We start from the raw sequence: 25,782 nt of genomic DNA, 5'->3' as shown, positions 1-25,782 counted from the left end.
GCATCCCTCCACTAACTGATATCATTGCTGGCCTTCAAAGTTTTCCACTTGCCCTTTCTGTTATTTGGCTCTTGTGTCCAATTAGTCAGGCTGTCCTCCAAGCAAAGTAGATCCATTTATATCACACCTCAGGAGAAAGAGGCCCACGCTTCTTCAGCTGGTGGGGATCCAATGTTTTGAGAGGAAATGCTGTCTGATAACGGCGCTCAGTGCTGCCTGCCACCCATCTGTACCTCCACTACACTAAGAGTCCAGGTTATCGTCTACTCACCTTGTGCATCTCCTCCAGATGTCAGCACAGCAATGGAGCGGCCGACCCCCATCTTGGTGGGGTCCATGGTATTGTGGAGATCGCTGGACATGTTTCCAGGGGGACCGTTGAGACTCGTGGCACGACGAGGGGAAAAGATCAGAGTGCTCTTACTCGCTCTCCGCTTCTCGAAGGACTAATGGGTGAAGGCTCAGGCTTTATAGGCAACTGCTCCCTAATCCTGCCCCACGCCCCCACCAACTGACACACTCCACCATCCTTACACACACACACACACACACACACACACACACAGCTGAACTAAATATACCAGCCACTGTAACCACCTGCGGTAGACAGATACAGACGGGGAAATACAATGCACTTGGTACTAAAGTGACATGCGAGCGACCCCCCATCTATGTTCAACAATATTGATGTGCTGGTCTTTACTGCTCCAGTACAGGATGTCCAGTTCTTTTCCAAACATCAGTCTGAAGTTAGTTATTGGCCTGGAATTGGAATCATAGAGGTCTTATATCTTAGAAATCACAGTATTGCATCTTAGATAAATGTGTTAGAACTCATTTGTTAACTATTTGTGTCTCTTTTTCTTTGTCTCTGATTGTGCACAACCACTTTATTGTCCATAGACCAAAACCAACAAAATGTTTATTGGCTTGATTAATAGATTAGATTAGATTAGATTAGATGAGACATTATTGTCCCAGTGGGAGATTTGCCTTTGACCTCCCAGTGTGTGCAGTAAACAGAACAATAACAACACATAGATTCATTAATTGCACCCAACCAGCTGCATCATCAACATATGAAAATACACACATATAACAATGACAAGCATTAGCAATGAACAGAAGTAGTATAGTAGTAGTTCTGTCACTGACTGCTTTGCTTTGTTTCTCCTGCTTGATTGTTTAATTTTCAAATAAGGTAACATTACAAACTCAAACTTAACGGCTCCAAAGACAATCAAAGAGGAAAACTGAAAGCCATCTGTACAGAAGCTGGAGCAGCAGATTCAGAAACAGCAGGTGAAGCAGAAACGTAACTTTGTGAACATAAGCATTCTGGCTCTTAAAACTTTAGAATTCTTACGTTATTATGTCTGTCACCACACCCTGCACACACATGTCACCCAGCACCCAGCCGAGCCTCTCAGGATTACTGTAGGCACAAAATGTTCACCATATGTCGGACGCGAGCTTCAGCTGCCTCGATTCGCCTCAACGTTTAACATTTTTTTATATCTTTGTGTGGATTCTAAGGATCACCTCTAAAGCAAGCTGGGGTCTGCACAGCTTAGGGTTCCCTCAGATCCACAAATTAAACCTTATTATCCTCAAATCTAGACCAAAAACCACTGGTGCGTTTACAAATAACAACATTAATACTGTTCTTATTTGTATTATAGTGATGTCAGCATTTTCATGTTCATCTGCTCCAGACAAAGTAGGTCGTTAAGGTAGGTTTGAAGTAGGTAAATGTATATGCAATGGACTCTGTGACTGCAGCCTCCTACACATGAAATGAGCCTCGATAGAGAACAGCTGTAAGGCCAAAGGCTGATCTAGATGACAGCTGATCCAGTATAGCTGCATGATAGGCATTAAATGTACTATATGTACATATGCTGTTCTGTCAACAGGGTTCAGTTCCACGTCTGCCTTGGTGCATGTGGAGGGAGGAGAAGGGCATGAACTCTTTGGCCCAAAGACAACTTAAGGAATCCGTGACAATATGACATATGATGTGACCTGCAGTAACAACAGCTGTGGATATGGATTAAAAGAGCAGAGGACTGGGATAGAAACATACATGTAGTTCAGACTCATGTAACTGCCACAAGGAAACATTAGTCAGCAGTGCAACTCTGTCCTTCTCGTCTGCAGAGGTGCAAACAGGCAAAGTAAGCCGGGGCGCAGGATGACATAGGCTGACATACAGCTGACAGCCTTGATACCCGGGTCACTATGTTTGTCACGAAGGCCAATAGGATCCACCTGGAAACCTGCTGGCCAATAGGGAAGTCCCAGACTATCACACAATGAAAGGCATCCCTCCTCACCCCAACAACGCTTACTGCTGAGATGTGAGCACAGAACCTGAGAGCAACACACGAGAAAGATCAAGCTGCAGAAATACATACAGTCTATAACATCTCTCCCTATTAGGACTTAATGAAACATGATGGACACAGGCAATAAAAGAGCAACTGGCAAGCAGAGAAATCAATATCTGCAAACATTACTGAGAGAATAGAGACAGAGGGAGGAGAGACAGAAGCTACTTGAGAGGGTGAAAGCTCTCAGTTCAAGTAGAAAGAGTGGAGTTCTACACTAAACACCAAGAGGCAGCAGCCATCTTAGCTGTGGCAAAACAATAAACAAGATCATGGTTCAGGAGCAACAGATGACTAAGAAACACTTCAGTTCTGTGCAATTTATGTGAAACAGCTGAACTACAACTGAAAAGCTACAAAGGCAAACGGCCCAAAACAGAAGAAAGCTCCATCATGGTGACCCCAGATTCTGCTGAGTCAGCATAAACATGCCGGTGGGCTTCTATAGAGTTAAATGAAAACTCACACACAGCTGGGCGACATTCACTATATACTTTTATTATAAACACTGTACATTAAGAACATGAACCTTTTCAGTCCACAACATTCTGTCATATTTAAATCTATGAGTCTAGTAGAGCTTTAACACTGAGAAAGTCCAGGCTGCACTTAAACCACTACACACTTTTACAAATGTTCTTTTTTTTTATTTGCGTGATCTACAATAGAAAATAAGCCTCATACAACAAAATTGACCTTTTCTAAGAAAGACAAAAAACCAAACAGGGGCAGGATGGAGACGTTGTGAACTTCATGGAGGCTGCTGACATCAGTGTGAGACAAACTAAGATGGTTAGAAAGCTTCCGTCCAATCAGCAAGCTCCATCAAACAAACTCTTTAGTGCAAGTAAGTCATCTTTCCCGTAGAGGCGAGCTGCAGGGCGACGAGGGGGCCGGCGAGGAATCAAAGTCAATTGGCACAAACCTCTGTAAAACAAAAAGGAAACATTTACTTTCAAACATGTGGACGTTTTAACCACACACACACACACAAATCCAAACCGTCCGGTGCTGTGCTCACAGTGGAGTCTTCAAAGTGCAGGATGGAGGCCAGAGGGTTCCCACAGCGAGGCCCGGGGGGTGGGGCCCCCGAGACCGACAGGGAGATGTAGGTGGCCACCTCCTCGTCCAATCGCAGCTCCTCCAGTTGGGGCAGACGTTTGCGTAGCAGCGCCACCGCCGGGTTCAGAGTGGAACTCTTCTGGACAAAGTGGTCTGCAAAACAAAACGTTGACCCATGATGACATTGACGTATCTAGGGCTAATCAGTTGAGGGAGTGTGAGACTTCAGCGTTACCTCTGTGCAGGTTGGGGATGCGGGGGTTAATCTGGCTCTCCTCCTGCAGCTGGTTCCTCTCTGTGTGAGGCTCCGGGGGAGCAGAGCTCTCCTGCGTCTCAAACCGCGGGGCTCTCATCAGCTTCTTGCCTGTTGAGAAAAAAATGACCGACTCTCTTTGCGACGCTTGGATGAACGGCTGCTCTCGTTCCTCATCTTCATCCTCATCCTCCTCCTCTGAGTGAGCAACGCCTCCCTTTTCTTCACATTGGAATTCAATCTAGAGGAACAACAACACACTGGGGCTCCATCAAACGTTTCAGAACAAAGTCCCTCTCTGAGGATGCAGAGCGTGGGCGGCTCGTCTTACAGCCGAGGCCGGGCCGGGTCGCCGCTCCGCTCGGGTCTCAGCATCTTCATCTGGCACGTTGGTCTTCTGCTCTTCCTCTTGATCGTAGAATAACCTCTGAACTATCTCCTGCAAACAAACAAGAGCAGATCTTAAATCAGAGTCGTGTGGAATGTTGACATTTATTTGTAGTAAACTACTAAAATGAGAACTCAATCCTCTCATGATCCTCCGCTCCACTGCAAAGCTGCCTGGCTGCTGTTCTCTCACCTCTTTGTGTGGCTTCAGGTCGACGTTGCGGATCCTCGACGCCGGAGTGCCGACAAAGGGCGAGCGGTGTGCAGACAGAGTCCACTTCTGAAAACGGCAGAGTTGTGAGACGGCTACAGTCTTCCTGAAGATATCATGATGTGTTAAACCTGCGTATAAGCTGGGCCCACAGCAGGCTCATACTGACCCTGGAGGACATGGGCTGATGTCTGGTGTTAGGGACTCTCTGAGGAGACCATTTCTTCAGCGGAGTCTTGGATGCCGCCGCTGTGGATGGAAAGGCAAAGTCAGATCAGGGTCAAGAGGACGGAGAGATAAAGATGCATTAGGCTTCAGGAGATGAGAGCGACGATACGGCGTCTTACCCACTGGACCTCCGGCCGTCTCTGCAGCGTTCTTTCTGACCGGCACTCTCTGAGCCTGAGACAGGAAATGAGCGTCCATGCAGTGTTTATAATAACTCATACTAATGACAATAAAGGGGCAACAAAGCAGAAACAGAGCAGGAGGAAACACTTATTTACTGTGTAGATTGAGGTGCCTCTGCCTGACGGACACACGGAGGCTCTGGGTGTGGCACCCAGGGGCTTCAGCCCCTCATTTTGGAGGATGCTCTGTAGTGCAACGGCGTCTGGGGAGAACTGAGCCGACTTTGGTGCTCCTGTCAGAACAGACGTGTGCATCAACTTACGTACGTCACCTCCAGAGTTTAACAACAACATTTCAAAGCTCATGTTGGGTTCTGACCTCATACTAACCTGCAGTGGGTCCAACATGGTGTCTGCTCTTCATGACAGATACTCGCTGTGGCTGCACACACACACACACACACACACACACACACACACACACACACACACACACACACACACACACACACACACACACACACACACACACACACACACACACACACACACACACACACACACACACACACACACACACACACGTTATAGTGGGACAGACCAAAGTCTCAGTGTCGTTGAATCAGTTTGCTGTAGAACCAAAGCTGAGCCCAGTGGATGGATCAGAGCGCCTCACCTGGTAGTTGTAGGGTTTACACGACTCACTCACGCCTTCATTTCGCAGAAGACTGAGCAAAGCTGCGTGGCTGGGCTGGAAGAGCTCCCCTGTGCCTGAGATACACAAAACCAAACATATAACACACGTTAACACGCATGCTGAACCCACAGGGAAAATGAAAGTGAGCAATGTGGTCAAAGTCACAACAAACACAACAGCGGCGGAGTGAAACAAGTGAAGCTTTGGAGTAATGAACTGCTGCTGCACTGTAGCTGAGGTGAGATGTGGACAAACTCAACTAAACACATGTTTGTATAGGAATGGATGACAGGAAGTTGGCGTGCCACGAGGCCGAGCAGCTACGTCACGGCGCAGAGGCAAACACTGAACTTACCGGCTGAACCTTTAGACGAATGACCCTGAGTGGTCGTCTGCACGCTGCAGCCTGCCTCAGACTTGTTGGACGTGTCTTTGAGAGTGAGCAGGTCCATGTGAGCCAAACAGCTCTGAGCACCGTCGGGCTGAGCAGAGGGCCGACGCAGCGGAGGATCAGGGAAGGAGGACGGGAGAGGATTTGACAGAAGGGCTGAGGTGGTGAATGTTCTGGAAGGCACAGGCTGTCCTGACAGATGCAGCGAGTGTTCTGGAGCTTTTCCCTCAGACTGGTGCACTTTAGTTGCGCCCCCGTTGTTGTTAAACACAGTTGGAGGGTGTGAAGGTTTAGCGTTGATGTGTTTTGTTTTGGGATGAGTACTACATGCGTTTCTTTCAAGGTGGGCTGTTGTGTGAGTCCTTGGCTGGGGACGCACTCGGCCCGTCTGGTTTACAGAGGCGGTTCTTGCACTCTTGGGCTGAGACAGGTTGAATGGTACAGGCCGGGTGCACGGCTTCTTCGTCTTTGCTTTCCCCTGCAGAAAAGCAAAATGTGAACGATCGGGGGGGGGGGGGGGGGACTAAACATTTGATAAAGAAGAATTGTTGTGGTTCTTTAATAAATAGGTTTGGAGACACTTACAGTCAGCGGCTTCTCCTCCCACCTGTGGAGGGACTGAGGGAAATCTGAGGGAGTCTGAAGTCTGAGGGACTTTGCGAGCACGGGAAGCCTGCTGATCCCCGGCCGCACAGACGCCGGCCTGCCCGCCTCAGAGCTGGAGCCTGGATCCCTGTTCTCAATATCCCCGCTGGGACGGAGAGATACAGACGTGGTGTGTTTGGGAGGCTTTGGATCTGCTGGCATCTTGTTGTGTTCATTCTTTGTTCTGAGTAGAGACAAAAACAACAGCAAGAGAGTAAAGCAACTTCTGATAACTGCACGCTGAAATAACTCCCATAAGATCATCATATTCATGTTAACTCCATGGTCGTTGTCCATCTTACCTCATATGTTCACTGCGGATTTTGTTGTGACTGTGCTGACGGAGGACAGAAGAAGAGGAGTCCATGCCAAATGTGGGGAGTGGGGGTGAAGGTGTGAAGAACAACTCCTGGAATACAAAATGGCAACATTTGGCAAGCAGATGCAACCAAGCAGGAAAACAATTCAGACGAGAAGCGGACTGAGTGTAAACATGAATAACAACAGAATTAACAAAACGACATTACGAGCCTGCGTTTAAATCTAAAGCTTTAAAGTTACATAAAACATAAGGCAGAAAAACAATAACAAACGCCACGCGTCAACCACTTAGTCGTATATATTCCACACGCAGTAGTACCAAGTAGCCATTACCAACAGAAGTCGGGTAAACTTCGGAAACGTTAAACGAACCAATAATGCGTCGTCTGCGCACGCTTGATGTGAGCGAAGATGTTTTAAAAATCGCTATTTCGAGTTACATACTTTCAAAATACAAAAGGGACTCCGTTATTTCCTCCCGTGCGTCAGATAAAGTCTTTCCTGACGCAGTTTATTCCGATTGTTTGCCGTTTTGGACCGATTTAAATGTCCCTTTCACACCGCAGTGAGGCTGTCAACTTCCTGGGCTGGCTGCAGTTTGTAAAAAGCGCGCTACGCCATTGGTCACAATTGGAAACTTAGCCGACCAATGGCTGCGTCCGATTTTGTTTAGGCCGGTGTCGTTGACCAATGAGCGAGGGCTTTCACAAACAACTCCATGGTAACGACGCGAGCGTCGGTTGACACGTGACCTAAGCCATTTTGCCGCGGCTTTCTAACGCCAACAGGACGATAGAGGGCGCTGCTTCCTTCCTGCCGTTACAAGTGTGAAGAGGCACTGATGACGATGTTTTCCCGTGGATGTGTTATATATTAGATACATAATAACACCCAGGAGTTTTTCGTAAATATTTCCGAATTTAATGGTTAATCAACAACTGCTTCGTTGTCTATTTTTATTTCTCAAGATAGAAATGTAAAATGTAAACACATATTGTAAACTCCTGGACATTACTTATGTCTGTTGCCAAGTGGGGCCAATCAAAGGTTCTGATTGTTGTATTATTATTGATTGTGGACGTTGTAATTGTACGGTATGCAATTAATTTGATCACACTTTAACGTTACTTTGTTACATTTCAGGAACAATGGTCCTGAATTTAATTTGGCCATGAATTTAAAGGAAACTAGTCAAAAAAACATTATAAAATCGTCGTAATTACGCAAGCAAGTTTGTTTGATTGCTTCTTGCCTCTGCTCACATCCGGGCAACTCGAGTCTGCCTCTTATAGAATCGGACCCTCCCTTTCTGTCAGCGCCCTTGGACGGCCAACAGGTGTCGCTGTCCGTGGGCTGGTAAAGCCGCCGTCCCGTCTGACAGCAGCAGCACAGCGTGGGTGTCTGCCTGTCACCCAGGGGCCCTTGTCAGCAGTAGAGGGAAGAAAAAGAGACAGAGAGAGGAAGAAACCAGAAAACTAACAGTGGTACAGCCATGGACCTGCGGGCAGAGCTGCTCAAGTCCATCTGGTACGGATTCACAGCTCTGGACCTGGAGAAGAGTGGGAAAGTATCCAAGTCTCAGCTCAAGGTGAGTGGAGGTTCTTGAACCTGGTGGATACGACATTTGATATGTTGTCCCCCTGCACACTAATTTGTAACTTTGTGTTGTGTTGCCTCATTTCCTACCCCGATTCTGGTCCAATCACGTGCCCTCGCTTTGAGGAAGACGAGGCTGTAACACTGTATGTAAAGTTTTCTACCAACTAAATGCCACACCAGTTGTTTTTTAGCCTGCCGTGGTTCCTCAGGAAATAAGGCAGCCCTCAAACCTGATATAGCTTATCATCGCTTATATTTCCTGTGTGAAACGGACCTTTTAAACTCCAACAAGGAACAAGTTGGTAATTTATTCCCTGTGTCGAGTAAAATTCTTCCACCACCGAGAGGGCACAATATGCACCTCTGTGTGTCCAGAGCAGCGGAGTCACAGTTTGCTCTCAGTCTGTATATGAATGGCAGCCCTCATCTCCAAGCTGGGCTCAGACCGGGCCCTCGTGTACCAGCTTGTAGTGCAAAGGCTACTCTGGCACTGGAGCCGAGCGGAGAGCAGGCTGCTGAATAGAGTGTGTTCACAACATGGGGTCGTACGTGTGAGGAGAACATTGTTACAGCCGGAGACGCACAGAGTAGAAACATATTGGTGATTGTTGCCCCTCACCCCTGGGCTTCAATGAGAGCTCTGTGTTTGTTGATCTCATGCTTATGTCACTTGGTGTGGCTCAGACGGGGGTCCAGCCACCTCCACGATGTGCTGCCTCAGCCTCATGACCAGGCTTATCCCCCCCATACGTGCAGACTGTGTGCACACTCAGCCACTGTTCTCCACACACACTCATAAGTGAGCCGTTTGCATGCAATGGCCTCAAAACCGGCAGATGTTTCAGGGCGCAGGAGACAAGTTACAGGATGTGGTTATGGCTCAACACACTGCAGATATAAAACGCATCAGATAACTGAAGACATGCAGGTTCTCACTTTCAAATTTTAAGACGCAGAAGTTGGGTTATGTTGAACGCTCTGATCGTACACCTGCTCCATCCATTTATTATGTCAGTTTGTGACTTTGAAACCAAATAAAATAGATTGTTTCTACAGTTTGAAAGTTTTCTAATGCACATCCTGCTGACTCCAGCCTTCAGATCTAAAAATATGTTTTTAGGAATCTATGATACAACAGAAAAACAAACTTTCAGTTCCTGAAAAGCCAATTTAAATCCGAGTGGAATGATATCTGATTATCATACAGACATTGGTATTGTTGTTTTATCAACTGGCTGGATTTTTGTTTATTCAATGCATTTTTGTTTATTTTTCATTTTGTCTTTTAACTAGAACAATAACTTTACATAGTCACTGTTGTCTTGATTGCTGTGGCCTGTTTCTGTCATCTTTGTTCAAAAGAGATGTGTTTATGTTAAAATACTGACATTTTCTCTCAAATGTCAACCAGCCCCCAAAATCCAGTCTCAATCAGTCTCTAATCCAGATTAACAGACTTGAGAGAAGAGAATGAACAACCTTAATGATAATGTTAGACCTCCTCTTTGTGAGCATGGATGTAGCTCTGTGTGTGTCTCTACAGTGGTGTTCTTCATTTTAAACATTGTTACAGGTTCTGTCCCACAACCTGTGCACAGTCCTGTGTATCCCACATGACCCGGTGGCTTTGGAGGAGCACTTCAGGGATGACGACGACGGTCCCGTGTCCAGTCAGGGCTACATGCCTTACCTCAACAAATACATCCTGGATAAGGTAACCAACAAACATATACACACAAACACACTCACACACACACACACAAGTCTTTATGGTCTTTTCATTATTCAATATAGATTTGGCCATCAGATTTTTAAATTCACATCATTATTGTGTGTTTTGTTGTTAGGTTGAAGAAGGAAATTTCATTAAGGAAAACGTTGACGAGCTCTGTTGGACTCTCACGGCAAAGAAAAACTACCAGCCAGACCGAAGCTGCCTCACCATCCTGCCAGAGAGAGACGCGTTCAGGCTCTGGTGCCTGTTTAATTTTCTTTCTGAGGATAAATACCCTTTGGTTATGGTCCCTGATGAGGTAGGTTTATTTACAGAAAACACACTTACACAGGGTGAAATCATGACTCAAAGTGTTAACACTGAGGTTTGGGATGACTGAGAACCTTCACACACACTGAAGTTTTGAGATCCTGTCTTGTTTTCCACTCAGAAACTGTAACATTTACAGATAAAGCGTCTAAGAATATACAGGACTAAGCCTTAATCATCAGGAATACGGTAGAGGGAAAATATTTCTTGCTAAACCTCCTGAATCTCAGAAAACATAGGCGGTGTGACCTTGACGTTGTGTGTAGCGGCTGTAGCCAAAATAGCTTAACACACAAAATGCACAGCTGGTCAATGTTTTCCAATGGGTGTTGTTGTTGGTTTCAGGTTTAAAACTATAGTCTGTAATCTGTCACCCTCAAAATGTTTGGAGCTCACAGCCGCTAAACAGTCTGAAACCGCTATCATAGGACGCTGTGCTCCTCTCATGCAGCAGTGCGGCCTTGTTTCTCACTTGCAGCATACATTCTGGTTTCCTGTGGTGTGTTTTTCACAACTCCTACCAATAGAACACCCTGAGGGCAGCTTCTGCCGAGCTAAAAAAACACAACATCCAGTTTCATTTTGGCATTTTTACACACCAACGACCATAACTGTGTCATCCACAAGCACTGGAGAACTGAGGAGTAGTGGTGACAAACGGTTTGAGCTGATGAATCTGTTTCTCTACGGACGAAACATTACTGCCATCTACATAACAACATCTTTCACCATCTATCAAGTCAAATGTTCTTTCAGTTGTTGAAGTAAATAAGAATTTTGAAGCTGAAGACATCATGTTAGATCTTATAATGGGCATTTGTCTCTATTATTGTGAAATGTTAAATGTTTAACCCACAATATCATAAATACGATAAAAATGATTCCTTTTAACTGAAGTGTCTCATTTATGTCCTACCATTACATACATGCATACATATACAGTATGTAGCGAAAGGAAGTGATGATGCAGTGACATCATCTTTATTCCAAGAACCAAGACTTCTTTCTCGTCGTCTTCAGGTGGAGTACCTCCTAAAGAAGGTTTGCATGGCTATGAGTGTCGAGCTCAACTGTGTGGAATTGGAGGATTTCTTCTCCCAAGAGTCGGTGCAGCAGAGCGGCATCACTGTCTGGGTCTTTCTGGGGATGATGAACACCGGGAGGCTAACCAGAGGAATCGAAAAGAGCATAACAAGCATGGCAATAGAAGAAGTATACAGGGAGATAGTTGGTGACGTCCTCAAAGAGGTAGGAGACGTGTGTGCCTGCCGTCTGTTGTTTTTGTAGGTTTAACCCCGGCTGTGTGTCAGTGATGGTGTGTGTTGTCTGGGTGTCGCAGGGTTATCTGTGGAAGAAAGGCCAGCTGAGGAGGAACTGGAAGGAACGTTGGTTTACTTTAAGGCCGAGCAACCTGTCGTACTACACAGGGGAGGACCGCAAGGACTGTCAGGGGAATATCGCTCTGGATGGGAACTGCTGTGTGGAGGTGAGGAGCTGGAGACCATCGTCTTCCTCTTTTCTCCAATTTAAATACCTTTATACTGCCAAAGACTACTTTTCCAAATTACAGCTTTCAATAAGGAATTTAAGAGATTATTTGCTAAAAGAATAATAGTAAAACATTGTTTCCACACTGATCTCTTGATTAATCTGCTTCTTTCCTGCTAAAGCTTGTGAACTTTGTTATCAACAAAAAAGAGTCTTTCCTTTGTGGCACAGGTGCTTCCAGACCGAGATGGAAAGAGGTGCATGTTTTGTCTAAAAACCCTCTCTAAGACGTATGAGATGAGCGCCTCAGACACCAAACAGAGACAGGAATGGACGACAGGTCAGAGTGGCTCACATTCACAGGAACATAAAAGCACCGTTACATTAAGACAAACTCCTCACCAACCCTCCTCACACTCCTTAACAGCCATTCAAACAGCGATCCGGCTCCATGTGGAAGGAAAAACCTCTCTCCACAAAGATCTGAAGCTGAAGCGGCGTGAACAGCGAGATCAGCGGGAGAAGCGGCAGCAGTCCAAGGAGGAGGAGCTGCAGAGGCTCCGAGCCCTGCAGGAGGAACGGGAGCGTAAACTGGCAGAGCTGGAGCTCCTGAAGGAGGCACAGAAACAGGCTCAAGTCCTGCTGGAGCAGGACGAGCAGAGGAGGCGCCAACAGCACGAGCAGCTCCAGCAGGCCCTGGAGGTCCAGCTTCGTGAGGCTGAGGAGGTGAGAGGGAGGCAAAGGAGGACAACACACATTGAATTGTTATTATAGTTTTGATTATTAAAAAGAGACCATGCATCCACTTTAACTTCTGAGCCTTCCAAGCATTCAGTGGGTAAGAGGTAGTGTCACAACTTGGTTAAGTTGTCTACCACAGTGATGACACATAGAGACACACACATGTGCACATTAACCTTTTCATACTCACACCTACAGACAATTCGTAGTTTCCATTTCACCTAGCCGTCTTTTAACTGTGGGAGGAAACCAGAGGCACTCAGAAGAATCCCGCTGAAAATCTTCTTTTCTTCAAGTGAATTGTAACCTTGTTTTGTTTCCTGCTGTGTGTGCAGGCAAGAGTCAGTATGCAGGCAGAGATGGCTCTGAAGGAGGAGGAGGCACAGAGGCAGAAGAAGAGGATCCTGGAGCTGGAGGAGATGCAGAAACGTTTGGAGGAGGCACTGCAGCAGGAGATCAAAGCTCGACTAGATGAGGAGGCCTTCCGCTACGCTCAAGCTGGGTAGAGTTTCATACAAAACCACCCATTTCTGCTAGTACACACTTAGGGAGGCTCTATATACTAATAGCATGCAAATTATGTGACATTGCCTGCAACAAGGGAGGCTTCTGGGTGCAGACGTGGTAAGCAAAGAAATTGATGAATTGTGTTCCTGAGGAAGTAGAGCTGCAGACAGAGGAAGTTTACAAACACCATGAGTTGTCAGAACTTGCCATGCTGTTTCTCCGCCTCTATGTCATCTACATGTAAATAAAGAGATGATGAAGTGATCACATCATTCTGCACACCAGCATCATGCCCTGTGCATCAAGTCTCCCTCTCCAAACATTAGTTTCAGCCCTATGGGACCAGATGTGTTCCTCTTTCTATGTAGTTTTTCAGTGTATAGTACAACAAGTGATGACCCCGGTACTCCAGTTCCTCTCCTCCTTTCATCACTTATTTCAGTGTCCTTATGCTCTGTGTTCTGTGCAGCTTACTGGCTGAGGAGGAGGAGAAGATGAAGGCCCACATGGCCCTACAGGAGGAGCAAGAGGAGTACATCCTAAAGACCCAGAGGGAGAAGCAGGAGCTCAAACAGGAGATGGAGGTCAAGTCCCGAGCACTGGACGAGGCCCAGAGGCAGCTGGAGGAGGTCCGGGCCAACCGGCACAGAGTCGACCAGGACGTGGTGGTGAGAAAGAGTGAATCCTTATTATTTGTACCCTTTTGCAACTTCCCTCTATCATAACTGTCAATATGTGGGTTCTTCTTTCACATTACTGCCACTTTGTTATGAAAAGTGCCATATTAATAGTTCCAATATACATTCTCACTCTGATTCTAAACATATATATTAGTAATAGCTTAGTGAGGCAGTGTCAGGTAGTGCAAAAAACAGAGGACTGATGAACTTCTCTTGGTCTCAGGCTGCACAGAGGAAACTTCGCCAGGCCAGCACCAATGTCAAACACTGGAACGTGCAGATGAACAGACTGATGCGTCCGATCGGACCAGGCGGTACGTGTCCCACTTTCATGGCAAGGTTACTCTTTAAATAAACATCCTTCAATGAAATCTTTCGCCCATATGATGTCATACCTTTACTGCACCACGGAACTTCTTCTTTTTCATGACCCTCCAATTTTATTTTTGTGTTGATTACTGATTATTGATCTTATTTGTTGCTTGTAGAGAAAAGACCCTCATTAGGAAGTTCCTACCAAACCTTCCAGATCCCGGCACAGAGAGACCCTGGACTGCGCCTCAGGAGATCTGATTCAGAGGAGAAGAATGAAGAGAGCAAAGAAAATGTGGACATTAGTGCTGGGAGTGAATTGGAGAAACGTCTGTCCCATGCATCCAATGGAGACATGGACATCCCCTAAAAATGGCAGTGTGAGAGGTTGCAACGGTCTTTTCTGATCAATGTGTGAGATATTCTGGAAACGCATGAGACTCTCTAATGTCCTAACAACACAACAAAATGTGGAAAACAGTGAGACTTTTTGTCAGACTTACAATTAAAACTGAATTTACTAGCATTTACTGACCTCATCTCACAGACGGCAACAAATTAAAATGTAATTTTAATGCGAAAGTGTATTTGCAGTATTAACTGCTAAATGAATGCTTTCACTGTAACCTGTGTGATGTGGGCATAAACTGCCTCAGTGTCAAGACAACACAAGACGTTTCATCCTGCAAGTACAAAGTTGTTTGATATTTAAAGCTTAAAGAACACATAAATACATGATGAAGATGTTTTGTTTACTTCTGTAACATAGCCAGGTCATGTTTTATTTTATTTTGTATTTTTTTTTTTTGAAGGAAATGGCTTAACTCTGTGGAATAAAAGTTCAGTATTAGCATGACACAATTTCACTTTTCTGATAAACAGGAAAATGAGAGAGAGATTCTAAACTTCCTGTTTTCACTGTCAGTTAACACACTTTTAAATAAAAGAGTGGACTGGTGCCATGACCAGATTTCTGTCTGTATCTTTACTTTGCAATATTACATGTAAGATCTGATGCAACAGATATGTAAACTTCACTCTGTGGTAAAATATTAATTGATGGTATACTGATGACGAATGCATAAAAAACTATATGTTAATAAATTATGCAACATGCAGTTAAGACATCTTAATTATGAAATTGGCATGAAGCTCACAATACTAACTCTACACTCTGCCTCTGCTTGGTCTGTCTACCTCATTCGCTGATCACTGACTGACGTGACGCCTGATACTGACACAGCATTTTGGTGAATGGAGACATCAACTGACAAACAGAGAGAACTGCATGCAGGCTGGATTGTGTAATATTTATTCTAACTATCAACATCTATTAAAAGCCTTTACCTTGAGCGGTGTCAGCTATCCTCATTGCACGTGTCACTTGTTGTTCATGATGCTGTTAGTGACATGATAATGAAATCCTTACACAGAATACAAATCTGGCAACACAGAAAGACGTAGATTTCTATTATTTGTAGTTTTAATTGTTTACAAACTTACCACCTACACTGAGCCAGGCTACAGAAGTGATAAAGGGAAGCTATTACATGTGAATACTTAATGTTAAAACTGTAATGCCTATGTTTTAGGCGATATATGTTCAAACTTAACCTTTGCTTATGCTTATTCAATAAATTATCTGTATTTAAATTATCTTTAATGCTTTTTCATGTCTGTCTTGTGAGTTTTAACCTTTTCCCCTGTTATTCTGTCTTTATGCTGAGGATGTTTCATTGTGCCGCTCAGGGTTCGATGACGTGAGGAATGTGGGATAAAGGGGAGCGGTGTAATGCGTGTTTTTCGCGTGTGGGGGCGCTGTTGTACCCTGGCATGTGACGAGAGCGAGAGAAGGGGGGTGAAGCAAAGCCAAAGCCAAAGCAAAGCAAAGCAAAGCAAAGCTAGGGACAACAAGCAGAGAACCGGGGAGGGACGCCACCCCGACCTGCTCAGCTCACTGCGAGATTTTAGGAAATTAAACAGTGCAAACTTTAGATGATCCGCGCCTCGGCTCGCACTGTTACTGTCCCGCGGCTCCATGCAGGCTCGAAGTTTACGTTAGCGCTGTGACGTTAGCCCCCGCCGCTAGCTCACTCACTCCGGCTGCTGTCTTCACACAACTTGTCAACAACCGATCGATCCTGGACGGGACTTTGGTGTTTTCACGACTTGTTTACTTTAGCCTGTGTGCATACCAGCCCGTAGCGTAGGAGGCTTCCAAACCAGCGGCGCTACCGGGAGAGGTAAGAGAACTTGGCACGCCAGGTAAACGTTATTTAAAGGCTCGCACGGGAATTTGGGTCAGCCGCGCTAATAGCTAGTACCGCTCAGCCATCACTCAAGGTTAGGAGCTAGCCGAGTTAGCTAGCAGAAAGTATTCGAGGAGGGCCGCCTAACAGGCTGGAGCGGCTCCCCTGCTCCCGGAGCGCCGCTCGCCCGTTGCCGGTTCTCCTCCCGGTCGAAGCTCTTTGTAGTGTGCGGAACTTAACCAGCGGTTTTGCTTACAATCTGCCAGCGACTCGCAACATTCCCGAGCTGGAGAAATTTCCGAGAACCCGTGTGACAGGTTGTCAAGCTTTAATCGCCCCTATCACGGAGCGACTACTGATGCCTTTATGCTCAACAAAGACTCACTTCCGTCCCTTGTCGCCATGTAATAGTAGTATTCATTCATAAATATTTTTATAAAGTAGTGATAAAGAGACTTTGAGGCGGTGTGTGAAAGCTCAGCTACACACACGGCAGGATTAATCCACTAGGGGGCCCCGGGGCAAAAATGTGACCCCCCCCCCCCCCCCCCCCCCCCCCCCGCTCTAACTCCCACCGCCCCTGCAGTCAGTGGTCAACAGTGTGCAGTGTGTGTGTACATTGTGCATGTACCCTGTCCCCTTCAAGGACCACCAAGTACACCGTGCACTCGTATCACCCAAGAAAACAATAATATAGATGTCCTGCTGCCACTGTTGACTCTGCACCGAGTTAGAGAGCAGATCCACTATCACAGAGCAGGGAGTGAGGACAGGGAGTGTGTTCTGAAGGCTGGGGTGGGCTTCCTTCCACCCCAGACCCTCAGACTGGAGTCAGAAGGGCTTTTAAGACAGAATTCCGTGGCAGAATCTGGGGCGAGAACTCCTAAGCTGTCCAAAAAGTCCACCAAACCTACCTCTGCTGCATGTCCATGTGGGAACACCCGGCTTCTAATGTACAGCTGAAGGCCCCGTTACTCACCTGGCCACACCAGGCCAATCGCCGTGTCCAGCAGGCGTGTGTGTGTGTGTGTGCGCGTGCATGGAGGTGGAGAGTTACAAACTTTGTCAGTCACTGATCCAAATTAGCCGGTGCACTATGGGTTTCCAGTTCCTCTCCCAGACTCCAGACCGGTGCGTCCAATGAAACATACTGCAGCCTTTTATTAATAGTTACCATGTGTTGTTGTGCTCCTACTCGGATTGAAATTTGTGTTGAATATGTATTGCGCTTCCTTTTATATGTTAATTGGCTTCACCCCTCCTGATTTCAATGTGTTGTGCGTTGGCAGGTTGTCTAGTTTGTCCTTGTCGCTCTTAGGCTGCACAGGAAAGCTAAATTCAGTGAAAAGCCAAATCGCTGAGACGTCTTTAGCCTCCTCCTCGAGGGTTAATGGTTTGGGGACCTTGGGTGTCTGCCTCACAGGGCCGGTGTGTAATCCAGGCATGGCGACACGTATCAAATGTATAGCATGTTATAAGCCTATTACTATCAAGGACATTCCCCCGCTGCTGGAGCGCAACCAGTCCCGCTGCACTGATTCAAGAAAGCACACACACTTAAACAAACTGCCAAGAACACACTCCTCTCCTCAGCTTTATCTTATATTTGAAGACCTACACACTGATCTCCCGCTCTGTTTATGCCCTTGACACACACTTTGCTTACATCAGAAACTGAACCTAACAGGATTTTTGGCTGTGCTACATGTTTTGACAAGCTCTCTGCTCAGTTTGTCAAGTCACCGTGAGGAGGAGGAGGAGGAGGAGGAGAGGACAAGTGAGGAGAGAACTTTGTGGCTTTTGTTAACCACTTGCAGGGGAAGCTCAGTAAAGTATCAGGGCCGCTTGTGTATGGACGTTGTGGGCCAGTTCTGATTCTTGCTCTGTATCTAATCTGCATACTAATGATCACAACTTCTTTAATATGTTCTGTTCTTTCTCTCATGTTTTTAATTCCTAAACAGTGGAGCTAAGATGGCGACATGACAGGAGGGGAGCCGCTGAGTCAGCTTTAAAAGAAACCATGGATGGGTGTCAGCAAAATGCCTCAGAGCAGCGGGACAGGGTGAACGGCTACGGCAAACCCAAGTCCCCTGCGACAGAGGCCGAGTCCGGAGCCTCGGACAGCTGTGAGGGGACGAGTGTGTCTGAGGTGACGGACCTGCAAGAGCTGAAGTCCAGGGACAGGGATGAGGAGGAGAAGGAGGACAAGGAGGAGGAGGGGGAGGAGGATGTTGGACCTGGACCTGCCTCTAAAGGTCTGAAGGGGGACCAGCAGAAAAGAGAGAAGGGGAGTCCGGATCAGAAGGAGAACGATCACGGCAAGCAGAAGGGCAACGCAGCCTCGAGCTACACAGGCAAGGAGAAGCTGCTCTAATAAGACGATCACAGGCCGGCGGTGTGTCACGTGTTTGTTTGACTTCTGAAGCCTTTGTGTTGTTGTGTGTGTGTGTCTCCATGTAGATCTGTCCCACACCTCGTCTCCCTCGCTGTCAGAGCAGCTGCGTCTGGGCCGAGAGGACACGGCGGCGGCTGGCATCAGTGTGGAGTGTAAGGTCTGCGGGGACAAGGCCTCTGGCTTCCACTACGGCGTGCACGCCTGCGAGGGCTGCAAGGTAAAGGCGTCCGTGTGTCCCGGCAGAATGAAACACTGTATCTGTCCGGTTGGAGATGTTGAGTGTGGTTGTTTTGTTTCGTCACTCAGGGCTTTTTCCGGCGAACTGTGAGAATGAAACTGGAATACGAGCGCTGTGAGCGAGCCTGTAAGATCCAGAAGAAGAATCGCAACAAGTGCCAATATTGTCGCTTCCAAAAGTGCCTGTCCTTGGGAATGTCCCATGATGGTAACCTGGAGACTGCTTTATAAATATAATTACCCACCTGTGCTTCTGACGAGGTCACTTTGATATCCAATCCTACTGAGACCGTCTTGTGTGTTTGCCCAGCGATCCGGTACGGACGCATGCCTGAGGCGGAGAGGAAGAAGCTGGTGGCCGGTCTGCTCGCCGAGGAAGTGAACCTCAGCAAACCCGGCGGCTCAGACCTGAAGACTTTAGCCAAACAAGTCTACACCGCCTACTTGAAGAACCTCTGTATGACCAAGAAGAGGGCCCGCGGCATTCTGATGGGCAAGACCAGCGGCACCTCGGTACATTCTCACAGCCTCTCTTTGAAGCTGCCCTGCTCGGGGTTCAAACCTCAGCTCTAATACGTCGTCTTCTTCTTCTTCTCCTCCTTGTAGCCCTTTGTGATCTACGACGTGGACACACTCTGGAAGGCAGAGAGCGGTCTCGTATGGAGCCAGTTACTTCCTGGTGCTCCCCTGACCAAGGAGATTGGGGTTCACGTGTTTTACCGCTGCCAGTGCACCACAGTGGAGACCGTACGAGAGCTCACTGAGTTTGCTAAGTGCATTCCAGGGTTTGTGGACCTCTACCTTAACGACCAGGTGAGCTGCTGCCTCTGCCTCCTGCTGACACACCGACATGATTTGCATGTAGCTGCATAAGAAAGCAGCGATTTGCAATTTACTGTGTGTGTGCTTTGTGCAGGTGACTCTGCTGAAGTACGGCGTGCACGAGGCCATCTTCGCCATGCTGCCCTCCCTCATGAACAAAGATGGACTGTTGGTGGCTAACGGGAAAGGCTTTGTGACCAGAGAGTTCCTGCGGAGCTTAAGGAAGCCCTTCAGTGAGATCATGGAGCCCAAGTTTGAGTTTGCTGTCAAGTTCAACGCCCTGGAGCTGGACGACAGCGACCTGGCCTTGTTTGTTGCTGCCATTATTCTTTGTGGAGGTGATTCAGAGGAGTAACAATAATTCAGCTCTGTTTGCTCCGTGCTTTGTGACTGATCCGTCTCTTCCTGCTCCCTCAGATCGCCCCGGTCTAATGAACGTCAAGCAAGTGGAGCAGAGTCAAGACAACATCCTGCAGGCCCTGGACATTCACCTCCAATCCAACCACTCTGACTCTGTCTACCTCTTCCCCAAGCTGCTGCAGAAGATGGCCGACCTCCGTCAACTTGTTACAGAAAACGCTCAGCTTGTCCAAAAGATCAAAAAGACTGAGTCAGAGACTTCGCTGCACCCTCTTCTACAGGAGATCTACAAGGACATGTATTAGTATTCTTCAGCACAGACAGCAATACTGTTACAGACTGAAATTAGTTTTTATAATACACTGCATTCAGTTCAAGCACTGTTCCACGCACGGGCATGGAGTGAAACACGTGTGGCGACGCAACGTCACACGCCGGGGCTAACACACAATCGACAGTCAGCATTACCTTCAGCACAGTAACGTGTGAGCGTACGTCAAGAGCATCTGGAATCATTTGCTGCCAGCTCTCGTTTCCCACAGCGGTCACTTAACAGGGAGAATGATCTGTTTTCTTACCGAGCTGCTCCCAGTCGGTCCTGATAACCGAGCTGATCCCAGAGCAGCGTCCAGAGGGAGAGGGAGAGGGAGAGGGAGAGGGAGAGGGAGAGAGAGAGAGGGGGAGAGAGAGAGAGAGAGAGACAGCGTCTCCGCGCTCATGCCGGCTCTCTGGTGTTCCGCTGCAAAGGGAAAGCATTTCACGGTCCTGCGAGTGCGGCGGCGCACAGAGCCATCAGTTTGTACTGTGCGAGAGTCATTTGATGACGCCGGTGTCTTTTGGTAGTGATTTGTAATTCTCAGGCTTTTTGATGAAGAATGCATGAGTTGGTTTTCCGTTTACATCGTCATCAGAGATAACCGCTATCTATCTTTGGCATTTGGTAAAGTGGAACACAAACTGGGCTGGCTCCAGCAGTGTAGAGCTCCCATGATGCATCCGTCTGTGCAATACCATTTCCATTAGTGTGTAAACAGGGAGGGGAGGGGGGTGGGGGCGTGTGTGTGTTGACCCGGGTTACACAGATGTTTGTCTTAAAGCCATCTACCCAAGTGTGTAGCTGTAACACATGGACTATGCTGCACAAGTCTCAGAAACTGACAGTGAAACACACACACACACACACACACACACACACACACACACACACACACACACACACACACACACACACACACACACACGTGACCCGTCAAAGTACAAGGGACAGCTTCTTTTTTTTTTTTTGTTAAGCAAAGTTTCTTGAATTTGCAACATTTTTTGTTTATGTACTCTTTGTTATTATGTTACTAATTCTCTGTAATTGTTGAATCGATCATATTTTTAAGGGCAAAACATGAATTATCCCCATGTTTTCTGTATTACCTTTACTGTATGTGTTCCTTCTTTTAGCATGTCTGCCTGTTTAGTTGAGGTTTTACCAAATATATCAAACCCTTTTTAAGAGAACTTTGGTTCATAGGCGGCAGCGAGTATCCAGTGAATACAAGCATGCTGGGATTCAATTAGAGGAAACTGAGTCTGATTAGATTGAAGTCTTTTCTGGATCCTCCCAGAGCCCCTGTATGTTTTGAGTACAGAGTCTTATTATTATTTAAAGAGTCTTTTGTTAGGAGGACAACGGCCTGAATGCAAACATGTTTACAACCGCTCCTCTGTTAATTCCTCATCCTGACATCCACCTCATTGCTCTTCCTCTCTCTCTCTTCATCTCTGCCTACCTCTCTCCCTAAAGCTCGACCTCTCACTCTGTGACAATACGCTACTGTGTCTGTCTGTCTGTCTGTCTGTCCTGATTTCTGACATTTTTGCCTTAATTCCTGCTATCGGTACTCATTGCAAGTTTGATATCCGTGGCTGATGTGCAATGTGCCAAGCCAAGGCCATGGATGAAATGAGAAAGGACACCAAGAAGTGATGTAAACTACCTCTATGCCTGTATGAGTGATGAATCATATTGTTCACAAAGATGTGTCACAACTTGAGAGAACGTCATCCGTATAACCGCCTGTAACTTGCAGATCTAGACACTTAGCTACTAGTTCACTCATAAAATCTAACTATTAACATTGATTTGCTCCCTTCTTTAATAATAGGAAGGTTACGTCTCAAACACGCAGGGTAGTCTCTTGTAGCTTGCAACCTGAAGCAGTTTATGAGGGTTGATTGATAAGTTCTTAGCCTGCAGTGGAATGGGGGAAACAAGTCTCCTTCCAGTCCAGCACATCAAATCCTTCACAGCTACTACGAGAATTCCTTTGTGATGTTTGGAAAAAGGTCAAAGTCTGCGGGGCACGTCGGGTAAATGATGTGTTTTCTGAAATAGAGTAAAGCCACAACTGTGGACGACAGCCAGAAATCGCTGCACTTTGGCCGAGTTTGCTCAACTGACCGACGCTGTGTTCGTCTGGAGCCCTAAAGCATTGTACCACATTGAAAACATGTCAAAGTCTCCACCTCAACCCAGCCCTAATGAATAAAAACAAAAACACATGTATAACAAATTCAGCTGGAAGGTGTAGGGACAGATTGGGTCTCAAACTTCCAGGTATTTCCTCTCTCAATGACATCACTGCCTCATTAAGGTGTCCCAGCTCTCCCGTCTGTGTCAGCAGGGCTCCGAGTGTGCTCAGGAAATTAGAGACTCGCTGCCATTGGCTCGTCGCTTGGTTAATTGATTGAGGAGGCACCTGTGTGAAGTATTTAGTGAGCACAGTTGACGGTAGAGGCCGTAAACTCTCAAACAACAACATGGATTCAGGGTTGCAGCCGGTCCCATCTGTCCGCAGTCGGATGATCTGTAGGTAAGAGACATGTGGGTGGAATAGAACCGACAAATTACAAGTAACAGTAAGTTTGAAAGCGTAAGTTTGTCCCTAACGAGGCGTCATGCTGCCTTCACGTGCATACCAACGAAAGTTTGTTTCACTGTTACCGCGCTTTCTCAGCGCTGTACTTTACTATTTATCGCGTTCAATGAATGAAAACATACTTAAGTTGTAGCGAGACGTATTCAGTAACAGTTTTCTGTAACCGTCGTGTTTGTGAGGCGCTACGTGCAAACGCTAACATATAATTAGACCACATGGACGTCGTTAATATGCGGCTTAATGGCGTCTTTCCAACAAAATCTTTCCATGTTTTTGTGTAACATTTCCTCTTCCATTTCCCGCTCTTATTGGCTACCAAATGTAAGGATACATTCTTATTTTTAAAGATAATTTGCGTTGAACTAAAGTGGGAAAGTATGCTGGCGCTGTTTCTCAGGTGACCTATAGGGGGCAGCGTTTAGTCCATTTTAACCTCACACCCGTGCAGAAAAAGTAACTTTCTGGTCTTAGCTTATTTAAAAAGTCCCCTTTCCTTCCAGACAATTCCTAAATGGCTCCTGCAGATTTGGTCCAAGGTGTCACTTTCTACATGAAGGGCCAAGAGTACCATCAGTCCAAATATGTAGATACTTCCAGAAAGGTGGATGCTGGTATGGTGAACGCTGCAGGTAAGAGTTTGTGTTGGCTCAGTTGTATAAACAGGAATAACTCCATGACATTCCCACACATTCCTTGCCTTCCTTGTGTGTTCGCCTAGGTATCTCCATATCCCACTGCCTGATGGTGATGCAGCTGTTGCAGGTAGAAGGGGTTCGGTGCCTAATGTTTCCTCCTCCTCCTACGCTGGCTATGCGCGACCGGACCGTAGAGGGTCTGAGCCGGCTGTCCTGCACACTCAGATGCTGTCCAACCAGACACGCATCACATCTGAGTCTCTGCTGTTAACTATCGGAAACCCACAGCCAAATGTTGGGCGTCTGACTGCAGATATTTCTGAGGAAGGAACGCAAGGTACAGGAAGTTTCTATGTATTTGCAGCAACTCTCAGTGAAGTGTTTGTCCTCACTTTGCTTTGTTGTTTCTAGATGCTGCATCTAGTCCCATAGCTTCTTGTGACTCAGCGAATGGTTCCGACTCTGCTGAAGGAGATGCAGCTATTGGAGGCTATTGGCAGGTTTGTATACGATTCCAGTTTCTTAGTGTGAAAACCATCAAATCCCACATTTGTGCTGTAATAAGTCCATCCAAACACCAATTTCACACATTTAACCAGATATTCATTATTTTGCCAAAGTGTAAAATCCATCTCTGTACCCAGGAGAGTTCCCCTGAAGAGCAGAGGACGGGTGCTGGTGCTGCTGCGGCCTCCCCTGACGAGCTGAATGTGGAGGCGGCCGAGGCCTTTGCCCAGAGCAAAGACATCACCTGTGGCATCTGCATGGACAAAGTTTACGAAAAGACAGATCGCAGCGAGCAGGTCTTTGGCCTCCTGCCAAACTGCAACCACTCCTTCTGCTTAAAGTGCATCATTACCTGGAGGAAAACAAAAGACTTGCAGCCAGACGTAATCAAGTGGGTAACATCAATATGCACCATGTGAAGCCCATGGCTTTATGGCGTTTGTCTCATGCTGTTAATGTTCACGTTTGTTCCTCAGGAGTTGCCCACAGTGCCGCGTGAAGTCGCCTTTTTATGTAGCTAACAAATACTGGGTCGAAGGAGAAGCAAAGGATAGTGTGATTGCTGCTTTCAAAGAGAAATGCAGGTAAGTCTGGGATCCAGTTGTTAATCTGTAACATTGTGTAATGATGAGGAGCAGACTGGTTGGCTCAGTACTAGTGACTCTTTTTTGCAAATTCATGAGATTTCCGTTTTAATATGTGCTTCTTGTTCCAGCAAAAGAAGATGTGGTTACTTTATGCGATACAGATGCTGCCCCTTCGACTCAGAGTGCCTTTACCGGCATGATAAAGTTGTACATCGCCATGCCTCTGCGGTAAATTGTTTTATTTGAAGTTGCCTCATAAGCTTTTTCACTGTCCGTGTGAATATATATTTATATACAAGTAAATGTCTTAATTTAGGTGACATCTGCTTACCCATTAGTATCGTACAGAAGATGAAGAGGACGAAGATCTGCTAAATTATTTAATATTCATGGCCTTCTTCACCGAAGACGATGACGACGACGAACTGGGGCCTTTAATCATCATCGGCCCCTGAAAAAAATGCATGGTTGTGTTTTTGATTCTGCTGCCCTACTTGAATCAGTCTTGAAAGATCTTTGGAGGAGTAGAGCCCCCAAATAGTGTTAATAATTTCAGATTTTTCCTGAACGTGCAGCCTTAAAGCTAGATGGGGTTTTCGCCTTAATTTTTCCAGGGTGGTTCAAACATTTTGCACATTGGTTACTTGTTAGCTTTTCTACTGTGGAATATAATGTTTCACTCAGTGTTTTGCGCTATTTGATATTTTAAAAAGTTGTGTTGAAGGTATTTTAATTGTCTAAAAAAAGTGTGGTGCCTTCATTGCTAATGTCATTACCAAATTGCTTACTCAAAATTACAGTTATAAGTTTTTGTTAGTTTCGGCAAGAACCTAAAGTTTTGGATTTTAATTTTTTAAACATGTTGTACTCAACACAAAATAAACGTAGTTTCACATTTTGTCTCACTGAAACTGTTGGTCTTTCTCTGACACTTTTGCGGGAATCTTTGTATTTCATGTCCATTGTGGCTGTGATAAGTTGA

The 25,782-nt window shown here is 46.3% G+C and overlaps 4 protein-coding genes across 6 annotated transcripts; 3 read left to right on the top strand and 1 right to left on the bottom strand.

Moving 5' to 3' along the window:
• Window positions 1-2,879: 2,879 nt before the first annotated feature.
• On the bottom strand, window positions 2,880-7,290 carry troap (trophinin associated protein). The gene is made up of 14 exons (XM_076172051.1): window positions 7,152-7,290; window positions 6,689-6,795; window positions 6,327-6,570; window positions 5,706-6,219; window positions 5,330-5,424; window positions 5,044-5,095; window positions 4,810-4,946; window positions 4,651-4,705; window positions 4,473-4,552; window positions 4,286-4,372; window positions 4,037-4,144; window positions 3,688-3,946; window positions 3,412-3,605; window positions 2,880-3,317 (listed from the first exon to the last, which is right to left on the bottom strand). Exons 2-14 carry the CDS (start codon window positions 6,751-6,753, stop codon window positions 3,243-3,245), a joined length of 1,965 nt encoding a protein of 654 aa, XP_076028166.1. The 5' UTR covers window positions 6,754-6,795; window positions 7,152-7,290; the 3' UTR covers window positions 2,880-3,242.
• A 784-nt stretch (window positions 7,291-8,074) lies between these two features.
• Window positions 8,075-15,430, top strand: LOC143017291 (differentially expressed in FDCP 6 homolog). 2 transcript variants are annotated; one of them, XM_076172040.1, is made up of 11 exons: window positions 8,075-8,295; window positions 9,880-10,020; window positions 10,154-10,339; window positions 11,371-11,598; window positions 11,690-11,836; window positions 12,070-12,178; window positions 12,266-12,564; window positions 12,915-13,081; window positions 13,556-13,754; window positions 13,990-14,080; window positions 14,255-15,430. In XM_076172040.1, exons 1-11 carry the CDS (start codon window positions 8,200-8,202, stop codon window positions 14,446-14,448), a joined length of 1,857 nt encoding a protein of 618 aa, XP_076028155.1. In that variant the 5' UTR covers window positions 8,075-8,199; the 3' UTR covers window positions 14,449-15,430. The 2 variants fall into 2 exon arrangements, with proteins under 2 accessions (XP_076028155.1, XP_076028157.1); XM_076172042.1 differs by having other exon boundaries at window positions 13,990-14,100; window positions 14,255-14,397.
• Window positions 15,431-15,913: 483 nt separating this feature from the next.
• ppardb (peroxisome proliferator-activated receptor delta b) lies at window positions 15,914-21,385 on the top strand. The gene is made up of 8 exons (XM_076172043.1): window positions 15,914-16,321; window positions 18,292-18,684; window positions 18,791-18,942; window positions 19,032-19,170; window positions 19,273-19,475; window positions 19,569-19,775; window positions 19,879-20,122; window positions 20,202-21,385. The coding sequence occupies exons 2-8, from the start codon at window positions 18,351-18,353 to the stop codon at window positions 20,447-20,449; spliced, it is 1,527 nt and encodes a 508-aa protein (XP_076028158.1). The 5' UTR covers window positions 15,914-16,321; window positions 18,292-18,350; the 3' UTR covers window positions 20,450-21,385.
• Window positions 21,386-22,335: 950 nt separating this feature from the next.
• On the top strand, window positions 22,336-25,668 carry mkrn4 (makorin, ring finger protein, 4). 2 transcript variants are annotated; one of them, XM_076172045.1, is made up of 8 exons: window positions 22,336-23,005; window positions 23,572-23,700; window positions 23,790-24,043; window positions 24,118-24,206; window positions 24,351-24,604; window positions 24,690-24,797; window positions 24,929-25,028; window positions 25,139-25,668. In XM_076172045.1, the coding sequence occupies exons 1-8, from the start codon at window positions 22,953-22,955 to the stop codon at window positions 25,253-25,255; spliced, it is 1,104 nt and encodes a 367-aa protein (XP_076028160.1). In that variant the 5' UTR covers window positions 22,336-22,952; the 3' UTR covers window positions 25,256-25,668. The 2 variants fall into 2 exon arrangements, with proteins under 2 accessions (XP_076028160.1, XP_076028161.1); XM_076172046.1 differs by having other exon boundaries at window positions 25,117-25,238.
• The last annotated feature ends 114 nt before the right edge of the window (window positions 25,669-25,782 follow it).

This window comes from Genypterus blacodes, unplaced genomic scaffold, assembly GCF_046128005.1.
Source record: "Genypterus blacodes isolate CSIRO-AG114 ecotype Tasmania unplaced genomic scaffold, CSIRO-AGI_Gbla_v1 ptg000279l_1, whole genome shotgun sequence".
NCBI classification, from domain to species: domain Eukaryota; kingdom Metazoa; phylum Chordata; class Actinopteri; order Ophidiiformes; family Ophidiidae; genus Genypterus; species Genypterus blacodes.
This window is presented reverse-complemented; position numbering and strand designations above follow the sequence as displayed.